This window comes from Rhincodon typus, chromosome 44 (assembly GCF_021869965.1).
Source record: "Rhincodon typus isolate 14 chromosome 44, sRhiTyp1.1, whole genome shotgun sequence".
Lineage (NCBI taxonomy): Eukaryota > Metazoa > Chordata > Chondrichthyes > Orectolobiformes > Rhincodontidae > Rhincodon > Rhincodon typus.
Window position 1 is genome coordinate 537,442 of NC_063375.1, and position 16,531 is coordinate 553,972.

Here is a 16,531-nt window from a genome sequence, read left to right on the forward strand (position 1 = left end):
GGGTTCCTGGGGGGGGGGGGGGGGGGGGGGGGGGGGGGCGGAGTCCAAAGCGAGAGAGGGCGTCGAACGTGCGTGAGGGGGCGTGGTCGGAGTGAATGGGGTGTGTCCCAAAGTGAGGGGGTGGGTCCAGGGTGGAGACTTTGTGTCCCATAGTGAGGGGGGTGTGGTCCCTTGGTGAGGGACAGGGACCCAAGATGAGGGGGCAGGTTCCAAAATGGGAGGGTCCACCCTATGGGATGACGGGTTCAAGTGTTAAGGGGGGTGGTCCCCGTTTGGGGTGATGTCCCCATGTAAGGGTACCTGAGCTAGCGGCAGCGACCAATGGTGAGGGGACGGGGTCGTTTAGGGACAGCGGGACCCTCAGTGAGAGGGCATGATCCCTTATATGAAGGAACATTGGTCCCAGTGTGAGAGGGCGGGGTTCCAGACGAAGGGGCATGGTCCCTTTGTGAGGGGCCGGAGGGCATGTCCCAAAGCGAGGGTCCAGGCTTGAGTGTATGGGTATAAGGGTGAGGGGGCGGGGTCTATGTGTGAGGGGGCGTGGTTCCTGGTTGCAGGGGCGTGGTTCCATCCTGAAGGGCCACTTTCCCAGAGGGAGGAGGTGGAGTCCCTGATGAGGGGGTGGGGTCTTTGGGGAGAGGGGTGTGGTCTCAAGTTGTGAAGTCACCTGACAAAGGGGCTAATCTGCCAAAGCTTGTGTTTTCAAACGGACCTGTTGGATTATAACCTGGTGTCATGCGATTTCTGACCTTGTCCACCCCAATCCAACAGTAGCACCCCCACATCTTGGGAGAGGGAGTGAACCTCTAGCTGAGGCGGGGCGTTCGGGTAGGGATGGGGTCTTGGTGTAGCAGAATGGTGTAGCAGCAGGGGACAGGTCTTGGCGGGAGGGCATAGTACTGCGTGAGAGGGCATGATCTTGGAGGAGCAGGCGTGGGTGTCAAAATCTTGGTAGAGCAAAGGGTGCAGGGTCTTGGGAGAACAGAGGAGGCAGGATCTTGGGAGGGGGTGGTATTGGGAGAGGAGGAAGGGTGGTGTTGGGGGCTGGTCTTTGGAGAAAAAGTTTGTGGTCTTGGAAGAGGAGCAGAGGTGATTTTGGAAGAGGGTCTTGCTGTGGAGAGGATGGCAGAAAGTCTTGGGGAGTAGAGGTTGGTCAGGGGAGAGCAGCAGGGTCATGTAAGTGTTGTCGGAGCTGTGTGAGATGGAACATGATCTTGGGGAAGCAAAGGAGTGAGGTCATTGGGCAGGAGGTGTGTCTTTGGGAAAGTGATAGGAAGTGGAATACAAGGAGCCCATTGTGACATTTGAAAGTAAGGATCAGAATTTAAAAATGAGGGTGTTGTTGGACCAGGAACATGCGTTGCTCAGCAAGCACAAGAGGTGATGACAATGTTCCTTTCAAACGGGGTTTGCCTTGCCATGTAACAGCCTACAAGATACTGTGCAACCAGGTAAAAAAATGTAAAGAGTCTACTTTAGTAATTGTAAACAAGGGCCAGGTGGATCTCATTAAGTATGACATCCCTAATTGGGGATGTTAACCTGGGCCAATCAAGGAATCCCACACTCAGTTACACTTGACTATGCCAGTCCTTTCATGGTCTCAACGTTCTTGGTCATTCTGGATGCCCATTCAAAGTGTATGAACACACATCGAGTTTATTCGGCAAACTCAGAAATGACAATTGTAAAGCTGCGAACATCATTCACAATACAGAAACTGCTGAAACTATTGGTAACGGACAATGGGATGTTATTTACCAGCAGGGATTTCAAGTATTTCCTAAAGTTGAATGGTATTCAACATGTTTGGACAACTCCATACCATCCATCGTTCAATGGTCTAGCAGAAAGAGCAGCCCAAACTTTGAAGGTAGACTTAAAGAAACAGCCTACAGCTTCACTTGATACCAAACTGTCCCACTTCCTGTTCGATTATAGGACCACCCCTTACGAAACTACAGGGTTAGCTCCAGCAAAGTTGTTGATGAGGAGAAGACTCCGTATCAGGTTATATCTAATATTCCCATGTAAGGGTGCGGGGGTAGGATGAAATGACAGCAGCAACGCCAATGCCAGCCACATGCCTCCTCTAAACAAGGGAGACAGGTTACTTAAGGTGACAAAATTTGGTGTCGAATGGCCCTGTGTGTGTATGAGTCGAGGTCAACACAAGGTCAGATCCCATGATGTACAAAGTTCAGGTAAGGTGAGGTGGTCCTAAACAAACATGTGGTTTACATGAAAGCTGCTACCTTGCAAACAGGGCAGGAGCAAAACATACCTGGCGCCTCAGAACAGCCATAAAGACTGTCAGAAACCATGGGTCCTGCTCCATCATCTAACGTCGAAGAAACCTCACAGTCCATGATGAATGTAGCCTCAATACCGTTAATGCCTGAAGAAGAGGAGGAATCTCTCCTGAGACACTCCAGGTGCAAGAGACGTGGTACAGTCCGATACACGTCTCCCATGTCCCATCAGAGTCAGAAGAACCAGACTCCCCATTCACAAGTGTACAGATAAAAAAAAATGGAAGGAAAGAAAAGGCAGTTCAATAGTCTCTGTCCACAGCCTTTGCTAAGATGCCCTTTTGGTTTTCTTCAGGAAGCTAAGGAAATTGGGCATGTCCACAAGGACTCTTACCAATTTTTATAGATAAACCAGAGGAAACATCCTATCTGGATGCATCACAGTATGATATGGCTACTGCTCTTCCCAATTCTGCAAGAAACCACAGAGAGTCGTGAACACAGCCCAATCTATCGCACAAACCAGCCTTCCATTCACTGACTCCATCAATACTTCCTGCTGCCTCAGGAAAACAACCAACATAATTAAAGACCCCTCCCACCCTAGTTATACTCTCTTCCATCAGGCAGAAGATATAAAAGTTTGAATACATGTACAAGTAGATTCAAGAACAGCTTTTTCCCTGCTGTTATCAGACTTTTGAATGTACCTCGCAAATATTAACTTTCTCTCTCCGTACCTTCTTGGCAGGTATAACACTATTCTGCACTCAGTTCTGCTACCTTGATGCATTTTGTATGGTACAATCTGCCCATATAGCACACAAATCAACACTTTTCAAGTGTATCTTGGTATGCATGACAACAATAAATCAAAATCAAACTTCTCCAGGTACTTTCACTGGCTTGCAGGAGGGACAGGGTGGCTGGTTCATGCTCATAAAGTGTCTGATCTATAGATTAAGAGCGACAACTTACAGAACTGATGGGAAGAGATAGACTGGCTTTTTTCAGGCTCCAATGCAAGCAAAAGAACAGCTCTTTCCTTTTCAATGGTCTGATGACTTCTAACCAAATATTCATCCCTATAAGCTATCCAGTAACCAGGGAATTAACCGCATAGTTGGTGGCAGGCAAGAGTCCATGTCATCAACTAATGATCACTAATCCACAGACAAATCATCTACTTGTTGCCAGGGAAATTTCCCTTCGTACACACCCCAGGATCAGCATGTCTGTAGTAACCTCACCCACTGCTTGAACAAGCAGCTGTGTAAACAGCACTTACAATGAGTATCAGGTAATCTACTTTTAAAAAGTGCAGCAATTCTTTCCACAGTCCTTGGTGTTTAAGACAGTCCTTTTTCCCATTTCAGTTCATAATCAAAAATAAAGTAAAATTAAAAATATGCTTTCTTTAAAATAGTGAACTCATTATATAATTGTGTAAATATCTTTATTACATTTACCACTATCCCATCTGCTCCCAGGTCTCTACCTTTGGGTGTTCTAGATTTTTCACTCTTTTCTCAGAACACCCTCTCTCAGATATAAAAGAATGGTAGATCTCTTGCTTGATTGATGATTGTTGACTTTGGTTCTGACCTGTGACAATTTCTCTGCTTAGAGGACCTTTTATCTTTCAGGTCTCCTTCACATAGATGAATATTTGGATAGAAATAGTGTGCAAGGGTACGATAAAAGACAGGAGATTGACATTAGGTATTGATGCTCTTTTAAAGAGCCATGGAGGCACGATGCACCAAATAGTCTCCTTCTGTGCTGTAACAATTCTGTGATTTTAAGAACATTGTTCTTTGTAGATGCTCTTGTTGGCCATTCTTATCTAGAGCATCCGTAATCCCCTGAATGTTCTTCCTTGTATTATTCTGGATTTCTGGATCGTACGATCATTTTCTAATTGGAAGGGGCAGTTTTTTTTTGCAGTGCTTTGCTCTGACTCCCATGAAATTAGATGCAGCTCAGCTGACTTGCGTTGATCAGGTTGGGCATCTTCACTTGCCTCTTTTTTATTTCATTCATTCACGGGATGAGGGTGTCGCTGGCTAGGCCAGCATTTATTGCCCAGAGGGCAGTTATGAGTCAACCACATTGCTGTACATCTGGAGTCACATGTAGGCCAGACCAGATAAGGATAGCAGTTTCCTTCCCTAAAGTACATTAGTGAGCCAGATGGGTTTTTCCAACAATCGGCAATGGATTCATGGTCATCATTAGACTCTTAATTCCAGATATTTATTGAATTTAAATTCCACCATCTGCTGTAAGCGGGATTCAAACCCAGGTCCCCAGAATATTACCTAGGTCTTTGTTAACAGTCCAGCGATAATACCACTATGCCATTGCATCCGTTGTGGATGTTTGGCTGGTGGTTTAAAACTTTTCATTCTCTCAGTCATGTCACTAGAGATTTCTGTTCTCTCAGCACCAGCTCTGTGTTAACTGCTAAGTTCTAGAGGACAGAAGATTGAACACTTCCAACAGTTTCGTGATGACTATGACATTCTCTATGTTGACAATGTCAAACAACTCTTTTCTGCGAATGTAAGAGATATTGCTGGATTGTTTAATCTGTTTGGGTTGTGGGAAGTTTATGAGTCTGAGAAGCCCAGTGAAATCTTCTACTGGTTACGACTTGATCAATAATGGTTTTTTCCGGGACCAGTGTTTGGACAGCTGTTTGGTTTTGGTCCAGCTGTTCTCAGCCCCTCCAACTTTTCTGACGAAGTTGAAATTGACACATGCATGCAGACACAAAAGAAAAGTTGATTGATTGCAAACAATGTACACATTTTCTGTTGTATTGTGGTGTAGCTTTTCATATTTCTATTGTTATGATCCTAGATTGGTACCTGGTTTGATAAATCATAAGTTTTATTTTACTTTTGTTTGCTGTGGAGGTCAATCAGTGAACTTATTCACAAGGGGCTGCCAATATATTTTTAAGAAAAGAACATTCAAGTTTATTACACACAGGAACATTACTATATCATGCAATACAACAGCTATTGAAATGATCACATCATAAATATCAGAAGTAAAATAAATCTCTTTTACCATATCAACAACCTCAAAGTCAGTCAAAACCCAGTGAAGAGTTAGCTCAATCTCCAAGCTAAGAACTCTTGCTCAGCTGACACAGCTGTAAATTCAATTGTCATAGTCATACGTCATACAGCACAGAAACAGATCCTTCGGTCCCACTCGTCCATGCCAAACAGACATCCCAATCAGACCTAGTCCCACTTGACAGCATTTAGCCCATATCCTTCTAGACCTTTCTTATTCACATATCCATTCAGATGCCTTTTAAATGTTGTAATTGTACCCACCTCCGCTACTTCCTCTGGCAGCTCATTCTGTACACACACCTCCCTCTGTGTGAAAACTGTGTCCTTTTTTCCCAAAACCCTTAAAACAAGCTGCTAACTCAACTCACGTATAATTTAACATGATTCCCTAAATTCATGTCTTCAACAACCTTGTGGAATGTCTTTGTCTCTGAAACCTCCACAGCTTTCTGCTTCTGGACCTTTCTTCTTACTGACTTTGCCCTAGTCCTGACTGTTTGGAGACTGCTAACAGCAGCACTTCTGCTGTTAGTTACATCTTCTTCTCTCTGCATGAAACTGCTTCTGGCCCCCTTCTCTCTCCAACAACCCCCCCCCCCCCCCCCCCGTCTGTCTCTCTCTCTCTCTCTCTCACAGAGTAAAACTCAACTCAGCAAACACCCCAACAGTTATCACTCCAAGTGACTTGTAGGCAATTCAGCCACAATCTCATTACTTACTGTAAATATTGGTTTGAACTCATTGTCCAAAATGAGTTTCTGACCTTTACAAAAATAAAATAGCAGACCTTCACAGATCAGAAAATAAAATCAATTCTTCCATGTTTTAGAACACATGTTATAAAATAATATGAATGTATCATAACAATTCATGACGTATGTCTCTGACAGTCATTTCACCTGTGGATGTTGTCATATCTCTGTAGGCTGTAACTTGTACCCTTCAGCTGGTAACTGATCTTATAGGACAGTTACAATTGCTTCTGTATTAAGCACAAAATCAACAGGTTGTCCATTGATCCATTGGACAGTTCTCTTTTCTGGATGAGCTAGTTTCCCTAGGAATTCCTCCAATGGAGGTATCTTGTTAAATGTAGGTATCATTTCTAATGGTGTTGAGTGTTCTACTGTGTAAACCTCTTTGCATGTGTGACCACCAGTACTTGCATTGTTCTGAAGTTATATATTACATCTGTACATCTTCTGGAATTAACTTATAGTTTTGCAAATATTGCAATTCTTGTTGATGACCAGACATCTGTGAGACCTCACTGTTCCACTGCTCCATTCTTTGCACCAGCTAAATGTTGAGTATTTCCTTTCGCAACACTGTGCTCCTCCTCACAGTTTACAAGCAGAAATTGAAGCATAAGGATCAGTATAGGAGTGCAATGTTGGTCTGAGGTAACAGAAGAACTTCTACAGGACTGCTTATTGTCGGTGTACTGGGCCATATTTAAAAATTCAGTGGCCAACCAAAATGAGTATGCCACCACCATCAGAGACTTAAATAGTAAGTGTGTAGAAGACAGCGTGCCAAAGAAGTTAATCCTAATGCTCCCCAACCAGAAACCATTGAAGAACTGAGAGATTCACTCCCTAGTGAAGACCAGGTCTGAAGCGTGCAAGTCGGGCAACTGTGACCTATACAGGAAATCCAGGTTCGACCGTCAGGGATGCCAAGAGGCAACACCAAACTAAGCTTGAGACCCAGACCAACCACATGGATACCCATCATTTGTGGCAAGGTTTACACGACATAACTGGCTATAAATCAAAGTCAAACTGAATTGCCGGCAACAGTACATCCCTAGCCAATGAGCACAATGCTTTCCTTGCTTGCTTTGAAAAGAAGGTCAGTGAAATGATGTCACCTATCCCAACTGTCTCAGATGCACCTGTACCCACAGTCACCACAGCAGACATTAGATTGGCCTTCTTGAGAGTGAACCCTTGGAAAGTGACTGGCCCGGATGGAGCCCCTGGCCATACACTCAGACCCTGTGTAGACCAGCTGGCAGGTATATTCTCAGACATCTTTAATCTCTCCTTACTACAATCTGAAGACCCCACTTGCTTCAATAAGTGCATCCCAGTGCCAAAGAAAAATCATGAGCATGCCTCACTGACTATTGCCTGGTGACTCTGACCTCTATAATTATGAAGTGCTTGGACAGGTTAGTCATGGCTCAGTTCAATTCCAGCCTACGAAATTGCCTTGACCCTTTGCAATTCACCTACTAGAGCAGCAGATCCACACCTAGTACCATCTCCCTGGCCCTACACTCATTGCTGTAACATCTGGATAACAACGATACCTATATCAGGCTCCTACTCATTGACTATAATTCCACCTTCTACATCATAATTCCAAATAAACTCATCTCCAAATTCCGAGGCCTAAACCTCGGCTCCACCAAATTCTGGCCCAACTCCATTTGCAAATTTGGTGACAACACCACCGTTGTAGGTCTGATCTCAAACAGCAATGAGAGAGAATACAGGAAAGAGATTGAGTTCCTAGTGGCATGATGTAAGGACAACAATCTCTCCATCAACATCAGCAAAATGAAGGTCATTGACCTCAGGGAGCGGAGCCGAGCGCATGCCCCTGTCTACATCAGTGTTGCTGAGGTGGAGATGGTGGAGACTATCAAGTTTCTGGGAACAGTAATCACCAACGATCTGTCCTAATCCAGCCCCATTGATGCAACATTCAAGAAAGCACAACAACATCTCTACCCCCTCAGGAGGCTAAGCATGTAAACAAGGATGCTTACCAATTTTTATAGATGCACCTTATAAAGCATCCTATCTGGATGTATCACAGTGTGGTATGGCAACTACTGTTCCCAAGATTGCCAGAAACTACAGAGAGTCATGAACACAGCCCAGTCCATCATGCAAACCAGCCTTCCATCCACTGACTCCAACTATGCTTTCCGCTGCCTCGGGAAAGCAACCAACACAATCAAAGACCCCTCCCACCCTGGTTATACTCTATTCCATCCTCATCCATCAGGCAGAAGATATAAAAGTTTTTGAATACATGTATGAATAGATTCAAGAACAGCTGCTTCCCCGCTGTTATTGAACTTCTGAACGGACCTTTTGAGTGTTAATCCTTATCTGTCTCTCTCTCTGCCCCTTCCCTGCAGCTGTAACACTGTATTCGGCACACTATTTTGCTACCCTGATGCACTTCGTATGGTACGATCTGCCCGTGCAGTGCACAAAACATCACTTTTCACTGCATCTCAGTACATGTGACAACAATAAATCAATCAATTTATTTGTCAGTCTTTTTAACACTGTATTTCTGTAACATTTTTTAATAGAATAGTACAGCATGGGAACGGGCTCTTTGGCCCACTCTATTATGCCAAATGTGACACCAAATTAAGTTAATCCCCTCTGCTTGTTCCCTTGTAATACAGTATCTCTGTACTCCTTACTGGGGTTTCATACCATTTTCAGGGTTTTCTTAGCTTTTCTGTCGTGATTCAAATGTTGGCTTCCTGCCCTTTACAGAGTTTCTGCCACCTTTCACTGTCGAAAACAGCAAGCACTTTTCTCCGCAGAAATATTGAATGAAGATCTCTGGCTACAATCTTTCTTGCCAAAATTGTGGCTTTATACTGAATGCTGGTCCTTTTACACTTTTAATTTGTCGTGACTTTTCTTGCTCAGCTCATCACGAGACTTGTTAAAATTTGCTCTTTTTTGTCTTACATAAATGTTGAAGACTTCCTCATTCTTTGGCTCTGGTCTAAATTTATTTTCTGGCCCTGATCCTAAGGGAACAGAAGACAACACGTTGTACAGTGGAGGTTCAGTACTGAAGGAATGCAGCAATATCGGAGAGTCGATACTGAGGGAGTGCCACACTGTATAGTGGAGGATCAGTACTGAAAGAGAGCTGCTCTATTGGAGGGTTACAGTAAAGGAGTTCTGCACTTTTGGACGGTTAACGCTGAGGGAGCACGGCCTTGCAAAGGATTAGTGCTGAGGGAATGCTGCACTGTTGGAGAGTCAGTACTGAAAGAACCAGATCATACTGTTAGAGGATCAGAACTGAGGGAGCGCCGCAATCTCTGAGGGTCAATGCTGAGGGAGTGCAGCACTATTGGAGGGTCAGTGCTGAGGGCGTGCCACACTATTGGAGAGTCAATGCCGAGGGAGTGCAGCACTATCGGATGGCCAGTGCTGAGGGAATGCTGCACTGTCAGAGGGTCAGTGCTGAGGGAGTGCCGCACTATTAGAGGGTCAATGCTGAGGGAGTGCTGCGCTGTCTGAGGGTCAGTGCTGAGGAAGGGCCAGATGTTGGATGTTCAGTACTAAAAGAGTATCAAAGTATTGGAGGGTCAGCGCTGAGGGAGCTAAACTGGATAAACACTTGAAAGGAAGCATTTATAGATCTACAGGGAAAGAGCAGTGGGATAGTAGAACTCAGAGAGCCAGTAGACATGATGTGCTGAATCGTCCTCATTCTGGGCCATATCATCCTGTGATTAGCTTCTTTCCAGACTAAACAAAGATTCAACTGAGATTTCTGTATGCCGTCACAAGCTGTAGACAACTTGGGGAGCCATGCATTGTCCACGGGCTGGCCTAGGCTCAATGGGTCAAATGGCCCTCTCATCTCTGTTGGAAGACTCCGTACCCCTCATTCTACATTCTCACACAAGGAGGAAAGACTCAACACCACTAGGTTTTCTGATATTAATCTATTGATGAATTAATGAGTTATAATGAATCCCAAATGCAAGGTAACAATCCACTTGTACATATGCAGATTTACCACGGCTGCTATTCATTTTGCAACCCTGTCTGTCATTCGTGTGCCCAATGTTGCAACATAAAAATGACACGCTTTAAATCTTTCTGCTACCATCTGGTGGTGAGCACTTGTTCCTGTCAGATGTTGAAGGCAAGAGCAACTTACAACAGGACACATTCCTCAATTAATGGTGTGAAGACAATAGGCACTGGGTGGGTAGTCCAAACGTCCCATGGTGGGAGAATGGTGACTTAGGTCAGGTACAATCAGCAAGGAACATCAACGGATTTGGAGGCAGGTGTGTCCCATGAACTCCAGCAGCTATAAGAGTGGTATCAGATGACACACTGATGGAGGAATCTCCATGGAAGTGAAGGTCCAAGTAGTGTCCAGAACCAGCAGCAGGATAGCCAGTTGATGACATAGCCAGTCCATTGTAGCAGTTTGCAAGTGAGTCTCTGCAGCAGCACTCAGACTGAAGCCGAATATCTAGTATAATGTGTGATCCCAGCAGAAAAGTGGAGTCTCCGTCTCAAATCGATGAATTGAGCATCGTATCCCCTTCTTATGAAGGCATCCTTTAACACCTACAGGTGTCTGTTGCATTCCTCCTCATCTAATCATATCCTGTGTATGCATAGGGCTTGTCCATAGGGGATGGATTTTTGAGTATGTTTAGGGTGGAAGCTAGAGAAATGCAGCATTGTGAGGTTGTCTGTGGGCTTGAGGTAGAGTGAGGTATTGAGGTGTCCGTTCTTGATGGGGATGTGCGTGTCAAGAATAAAATTGATTCTAAAGAGTAGTCCATGGTACATTTGATGGTGGGAATGTTGATATCACTATGTAGTTGTTTCAGTGATTCCTCACCATGAGTCCAAAGGAAGAAAATGTCGTTAAAGTATCTGGTGTATAGTATTGGTAGAAGGTCCTGCACAGCAAAGAAATCTTGATCAAACTTGTGCATGAAGATGTTGGCATATTGGGGTGCAAATCTGGTCCCCATGACTGTTCCATGTGTCTAGATGAAGATTGTTGTTGAAGGTGAAGATGTTGTCGAGGATGAAGTGGATGAGTTGTAGGATGGCATTCGGAAATTGGCAGTTGTTGGTATTGAGTACTGAGGCTGTTGCAGCAATGCCGTCTTCGTGGGGGATGCTGCTTTGGAGTGCTGAAATGTCCATTGTGATGAGGAATGTTCCTCGTTCGACTGGCCTGTGGGTGCTACATTTCTATAAGAAATCTGTAGTGTCATGACAGAAGTTGGGATTTCTTTGTACAATGGGTTTCAAGATGCCCTTGACATAGCCAGAGAGGCTCTCACAGAGGGTCCCATTGCCTGATACGATGGGATGTCCAGGTGTGTTGGCTTTGTGTATCTTCGGAAGAAAGTAGAAGTCTCCTACTTGAGAAGTATACGAGATGAGATTGCGCAGGGTACTCTGAAGGACCGGACCAAAAGTCTGGATCAGTTTGTTAAGTTCATGGGTGTGTTCATTAGTCGGATTGATAGGTAGTTGTCTGTAGTATTCCTGGATGTTCAGTTGTCAGTACACTCCTTTGCAATAGTTCATTCTATACTGTACGAAGATGGCTCCTCCTTTGTCTGCTGGCTTGATGACAATGTTGCGATTGGTCTTGAGGGCATGGATTGGGGTGCATTGTGCCTGGGTGATGTTTTGTGCTACCTTGTGAATGTGGCTTCCGGTCGCTCCACCATGGATCTTTCTGTCGACTGCTCTGGTTCATTGGGCTCACTGCTGACATCTTGAAAGAATTTCTGGAGTTTCATTCGTCTGATGAATTCCTTTGTGTCTGCTGCACCATTTTGGTGGTGGGACAGAAATTGAGCCTTCAGCTGAGAACTTTGATTTTGTCCGGTTGAAGGGTATGGTCAGTAAATTGATGATGGATTTCCCCTTGGTGGTACCATTTTCAACTGTGGTACCAGGGGAGGCTTGGTTATTGTTGGTGGTGATGCCAATTTCTCCAGTTTCTTGTTCTTGGTGTGCATGTAGGTGCCTCATTTGCTTGGAAGTGTCTCATAACTTTTCTGTTGTATCTTGAGCGCAAGTCGACAATATGGACTCTATCTCAATTTCAAGGTTGCGGCGCCTACTGTAGAGTTGGTGTATGAGATGATTGAGGTGTTTGTGAGAGGTACAATGGTAAATTCTCTCAGCATAGTCTGTGTTGTAGGTCGACTTGAGTGGGTTTGTCAACTGTAGTCCTTTTGGGATCTTCTCTGCTTTCTGCATTTCTGTAGAATCTTCATGTCTGTGTCGATATGCACGATCTTCTTGAAGATCTTCTCCACTTTGAACCAGCAGTTTGTGGTGTCGATGGTAGCCATGATGTGAAGGTGCCAGTGTTGGACTGGGTTGGACAAGGTCAAAAATCACACGACACTAGGTTATAGCCCAACAGGTTTAATTGAACACACAAGCTTTCAGAGCGTTGCTCCTTCCTCAGGTGTAATGATAGAGGAAGTATCAAGACACAGAATTTATAAGTAAAAGTTCAAAGGAGTATACAATTGATGCGAATGTATGTAATAACCCTGAATTGGCTGGCTGACTCCCTCCTGTTAAATCCTTAATCAGTTAGAAAGGAGATGCAGGCTTGGCAGTCAGATACACCATTGGTCTGCATTCTCACATTCCAGTCACTTAATCTGAACTATCAACATCCTTTCTCCCCCAGCACTCTAACCCCCTCCCAATATATCATAAATGCTACCCCCTCCACACTTCACTTCAGCTCTAATGAAGAGTCATCTAGACTCGAAACATTAGCTTGTTCTCTCCATGGATACTGCCTGACCCACTGTGATCTCCAGCATTTTTGCTTTTAATACAAAATCCAGCATCTGCAGTAATTTGCTCCTACATTAGTGAGACTGTAACTGGAGGACTGTGTGCAGTTTTAGTCCCTTTATTTAAGGAAAGATTAAGTTGCCTTGGAGCCAGTTCAGAAAAGGTACACTTGGCTGATTCCAGACCTGAAGGAGTTTGTCGTCTTCTGAGGAAAAGTTGGGCCTGTACCCATTGGACTTTAGAAAAATGAAAGGTGATCTCATTAAAACATATAAAATCCTGAAGGGAGAGGTCTTGATATGGTGGATGCTGAGATGATGTTACCCCTCGTGTGGGAATCTAGAATGAGGGGGCACAGTTTCAGGATAAGGAGTCTTCCAACAGAGATGAGGAGGAATTTCTTGTCTCAGATGTTTGTGAATCTGTGGAATTTTTACCCCAGAAAATGGTGGAAACTAGGTCATTAAAAATACTCAAGGCTGAGTTAAACAGCTTCTTGATCAATGAGGGAGTCAAGGGTTCTGGGCGACACACGGGAAAATGGAGTTGAAGCCACAATCAGATTAGCCATGAATTATTAAATGGTGGAGAGGAGTCAAGCTGCTGAAATCTCCTCTGATCTGATGTTAGTACAAACAGAAAGAGGCTGTTTAAACTATGAATTACTTTAACATTTTGGTGAAAATGCATGAATTAGTAGAGTTAAGGGAGCTTAAACAGTGGAAGAGTGGAGATTCAAATAAGATGGCAAGGATGACAACAGATGGCCAAAGCTAGAGGAGCTCCTGAGGGTACTGACTGTCCAGGAGGTATCAGTGGCTTACCTCTGGTACCTTGCCCAATGACTCACTAGATCAGCTTTTTGTTGAGATAGAGTCATAGAGATGTACAGCACGGAAACAGACCATTTGGTCCAACTTGTCCATGCCAATCAGATATCCTAAACTCATCTAGTCCTATTTGCCAGCATTGGTCCCTATCCCTCAAACTTGCTTCCGTCACTTCCTCTGGCAGCTTGTTCCATACATGTACACCATCTGCGTGAAAAAATTGCATCTCAGGCCCCGTTTAAATCTTTTCCCTCGCACCTTAAAATTACACCCTATAGTTTTGGACTCTCCCACCCTGGGAAAAAGACTTCGGCTATTCACCCTATTCGTGCCTCTCATTATTTTGCAAACCTCAATAAGGTCATAAGGAGCCTCTGATGCTCCAAAAAAATTAGCCCCAGCCTATTCATCCTCTCCCTATAGCTGAAATCCTCATGGCAATATCCTTGTAAATCTTTTCTGAACCCTTTCAAGATTAACAACATCTTTCCTATAGCAGGGAGACCAGAATTTAATGCAGTATTTCTAAAAGTAGCCTCACCCATGTCCTGTACAGCTACAACATGACATCCCAACTCCTATACTCAATGCACTGATCAATGAAGGCAAGTGTGCCAAACACCTTCTTCACCACCATGCCTACCTGTGACTTTACTTTCAAGGAACTATACACCTACACCCCTAGGTCTCTTTGTTTGGCAACACTCCTCAGGGCCCTACTATTAACTGAGAAGTTCTGCCCTGATATGCCTTACCAAAATGCAATACATCACATTCATCTAAATTAAATGCCATCTGCCAATCCTTGGCCAATTGGCTCATCTGATCCAGGTCTCATGGTACTCTGAGATAACCTTCTTCACTGTCCAATACACCACCAATTTTTGTGTCATCTGCAAACTTACTAACCATACCCCCTATATTCACATCCAAATCATTTATATAATTGATGAAAAGCATGTGGAACCAGCACTGATCCTTGCGGCACACCACTGGTCACAGGCCTCCAGTCTGAAAAGCAACTCTCCACCATCACCCTGTCTCATACCTTCAAGCCAACTTTGTATCCAATTGGCTAGCTACCCCTGTATTTCATGTGATCTAACTTTGTTAACCAGTCTCTCGTTGTCGAACGCCTTGCTGAAGTCAATCTAGATGGCGCCTACTGCTTTACCTTCATTGATCTTCTTTGTCATTTCTTCAAAAACCTCAATCAAGTTAGTGAGACACAATTTCCCATGTACAAAACCCTGATGACTATCCCTAATCAGTTCTTGCCTTTCTAAATGCATGTAAATCTTGTCCTTCAGAATCCCCTCCAACAACTCACCTGCCACATCCAGCACCTCCTCTTCTGTAATATGGACACTTTTCAAGATATCACTATTAATTTCCTTGAATTCTCTAGCTTCCATGCCCTTCTCCACAATAGTACTCCACGAAGTACTCTAATATCCCACCCATCTGTGGTTCCATACATAGATGGCTTGTTGATCTTTAAGGGGCCCTATACTCTCTCTTTTGCCCTTAATGTATTTGTAGAATCTCTTTGGATTCTTAACCCAATTTGCCAAAGCTGTCTGTGTTAAACAGAGGTTCTCATCTTTCTTCTCGATTGACATAATCACAGAATCCCTACACAGTGTGGAAACAGGCCATTCAGCCCAACAAGTCCACACCACCCCTCTGAAGAGCATTCCACCCAGACCCATTCATTTCCCATGTCTAACCCAAACATCCCTGGATACTATGGGCAATTTAGCATGGCCAATCCACCTAGCCTGCACATACTTTGGACTGTGGGAGGAAACCAACGCAGACACAGGGAGAATGTGCAAACTCCACACAGACAGTTGCCTGAGGGTGGAATTGAACCTGCATCCTTGGCACTGTGAGGCAGCAGTGCTAACCACTGAGCCACCGTGCCGTCCAAACAGTAAATGATCCCATTCCTCAACCAATACAACCAGAAAGGCTGTTTTTGAATTTCAGCAGAGATTCCCAAAACCCAAACTGAAACAGTGGAAAAGAACAATGCCACAGAAATTACAAACAATTATCCGATTTATTTCTCATCATGAGTATGTTGTTCACATTTCCTGTATGGGTAACAGAAGCTGAAAATTACGTTGTTATGCTTTAGGGTGCTTGGAGAACATTAGAGGTTCAACGCAGATGGAAATTATTTCTTTATCCCTGGCTGTCACTAGGGTAAAATGATGGTAGAATGTGTGGGTCCCAATGGGTAAACACGTTTGGGGATTTCGACTTGTATCCCTACATCTCCTTGCAGTCACAGTAGAAGTTTCCCAGGCCTCTGCAGTGGTTGCTGAGAATGGGATTATTCCACTGCAACAATCCTATTCATTCCAGGGAGCTGTTGCTCAATGAAGACTGCCAACCCCAGACGTGGGTGACAGCTTCAGACATGGAACAGAAGAAAGGAGGCCATTCAGTCCCTCAAGCCCTGTTCCACTGTTGAATGAGATCATGGCTGATCTGTGCCTAGCTACATGCACTTTCCTTTGGCGATTAATTCCTTTGCTTAATAAGAAAACTACCTCAGATTTGTGGAAAAATATACAGTGATTATGGGACAGGGTGAACCAAGATACCTGACTGAATGTTTTGATGGAAGATGTAGAGAGGATGTCCTGCATCTTCATAGGGGTCAGGCACTTGCAGACACAAAGCCAAAAGGCAATGGGGATCTTGATGTGGGGTAGGAAGAAGTTTAATGATTCACTCAACTTGTCAAGGACAGT

The 16,531-nt window shown here is 44.3% G+C and overlaps 1 protein-coding gene across 1 annotated transcript in view; it reads left to right on the forward strand.

Annotated features, from left to right (window-relative positions):
• The window catches only part of LOC109924572 (host cell factor 1-like), a 22,309-nt gene extending 17,390 nt beyond the window's left edge, over positions 1 to 4,919 (forward strand). The window contains exons 13-14 of the mRNA XM_048619928.1: positions 1,942 to 2,030; positions 4,724 to 4,919. Of these exons, the coding sequence (XP_048475885.1) occupies positions 1,942 to 2,030; positions 4,724 to 4,919 (285 nt within the window). The remainder of the gene's footprint in view (positions 1 to 1,941; positions 2,031 to 4,723) is intronic.
• Positions 4,920 to 16,531: the final 11,612 nt, after the last annotated feature.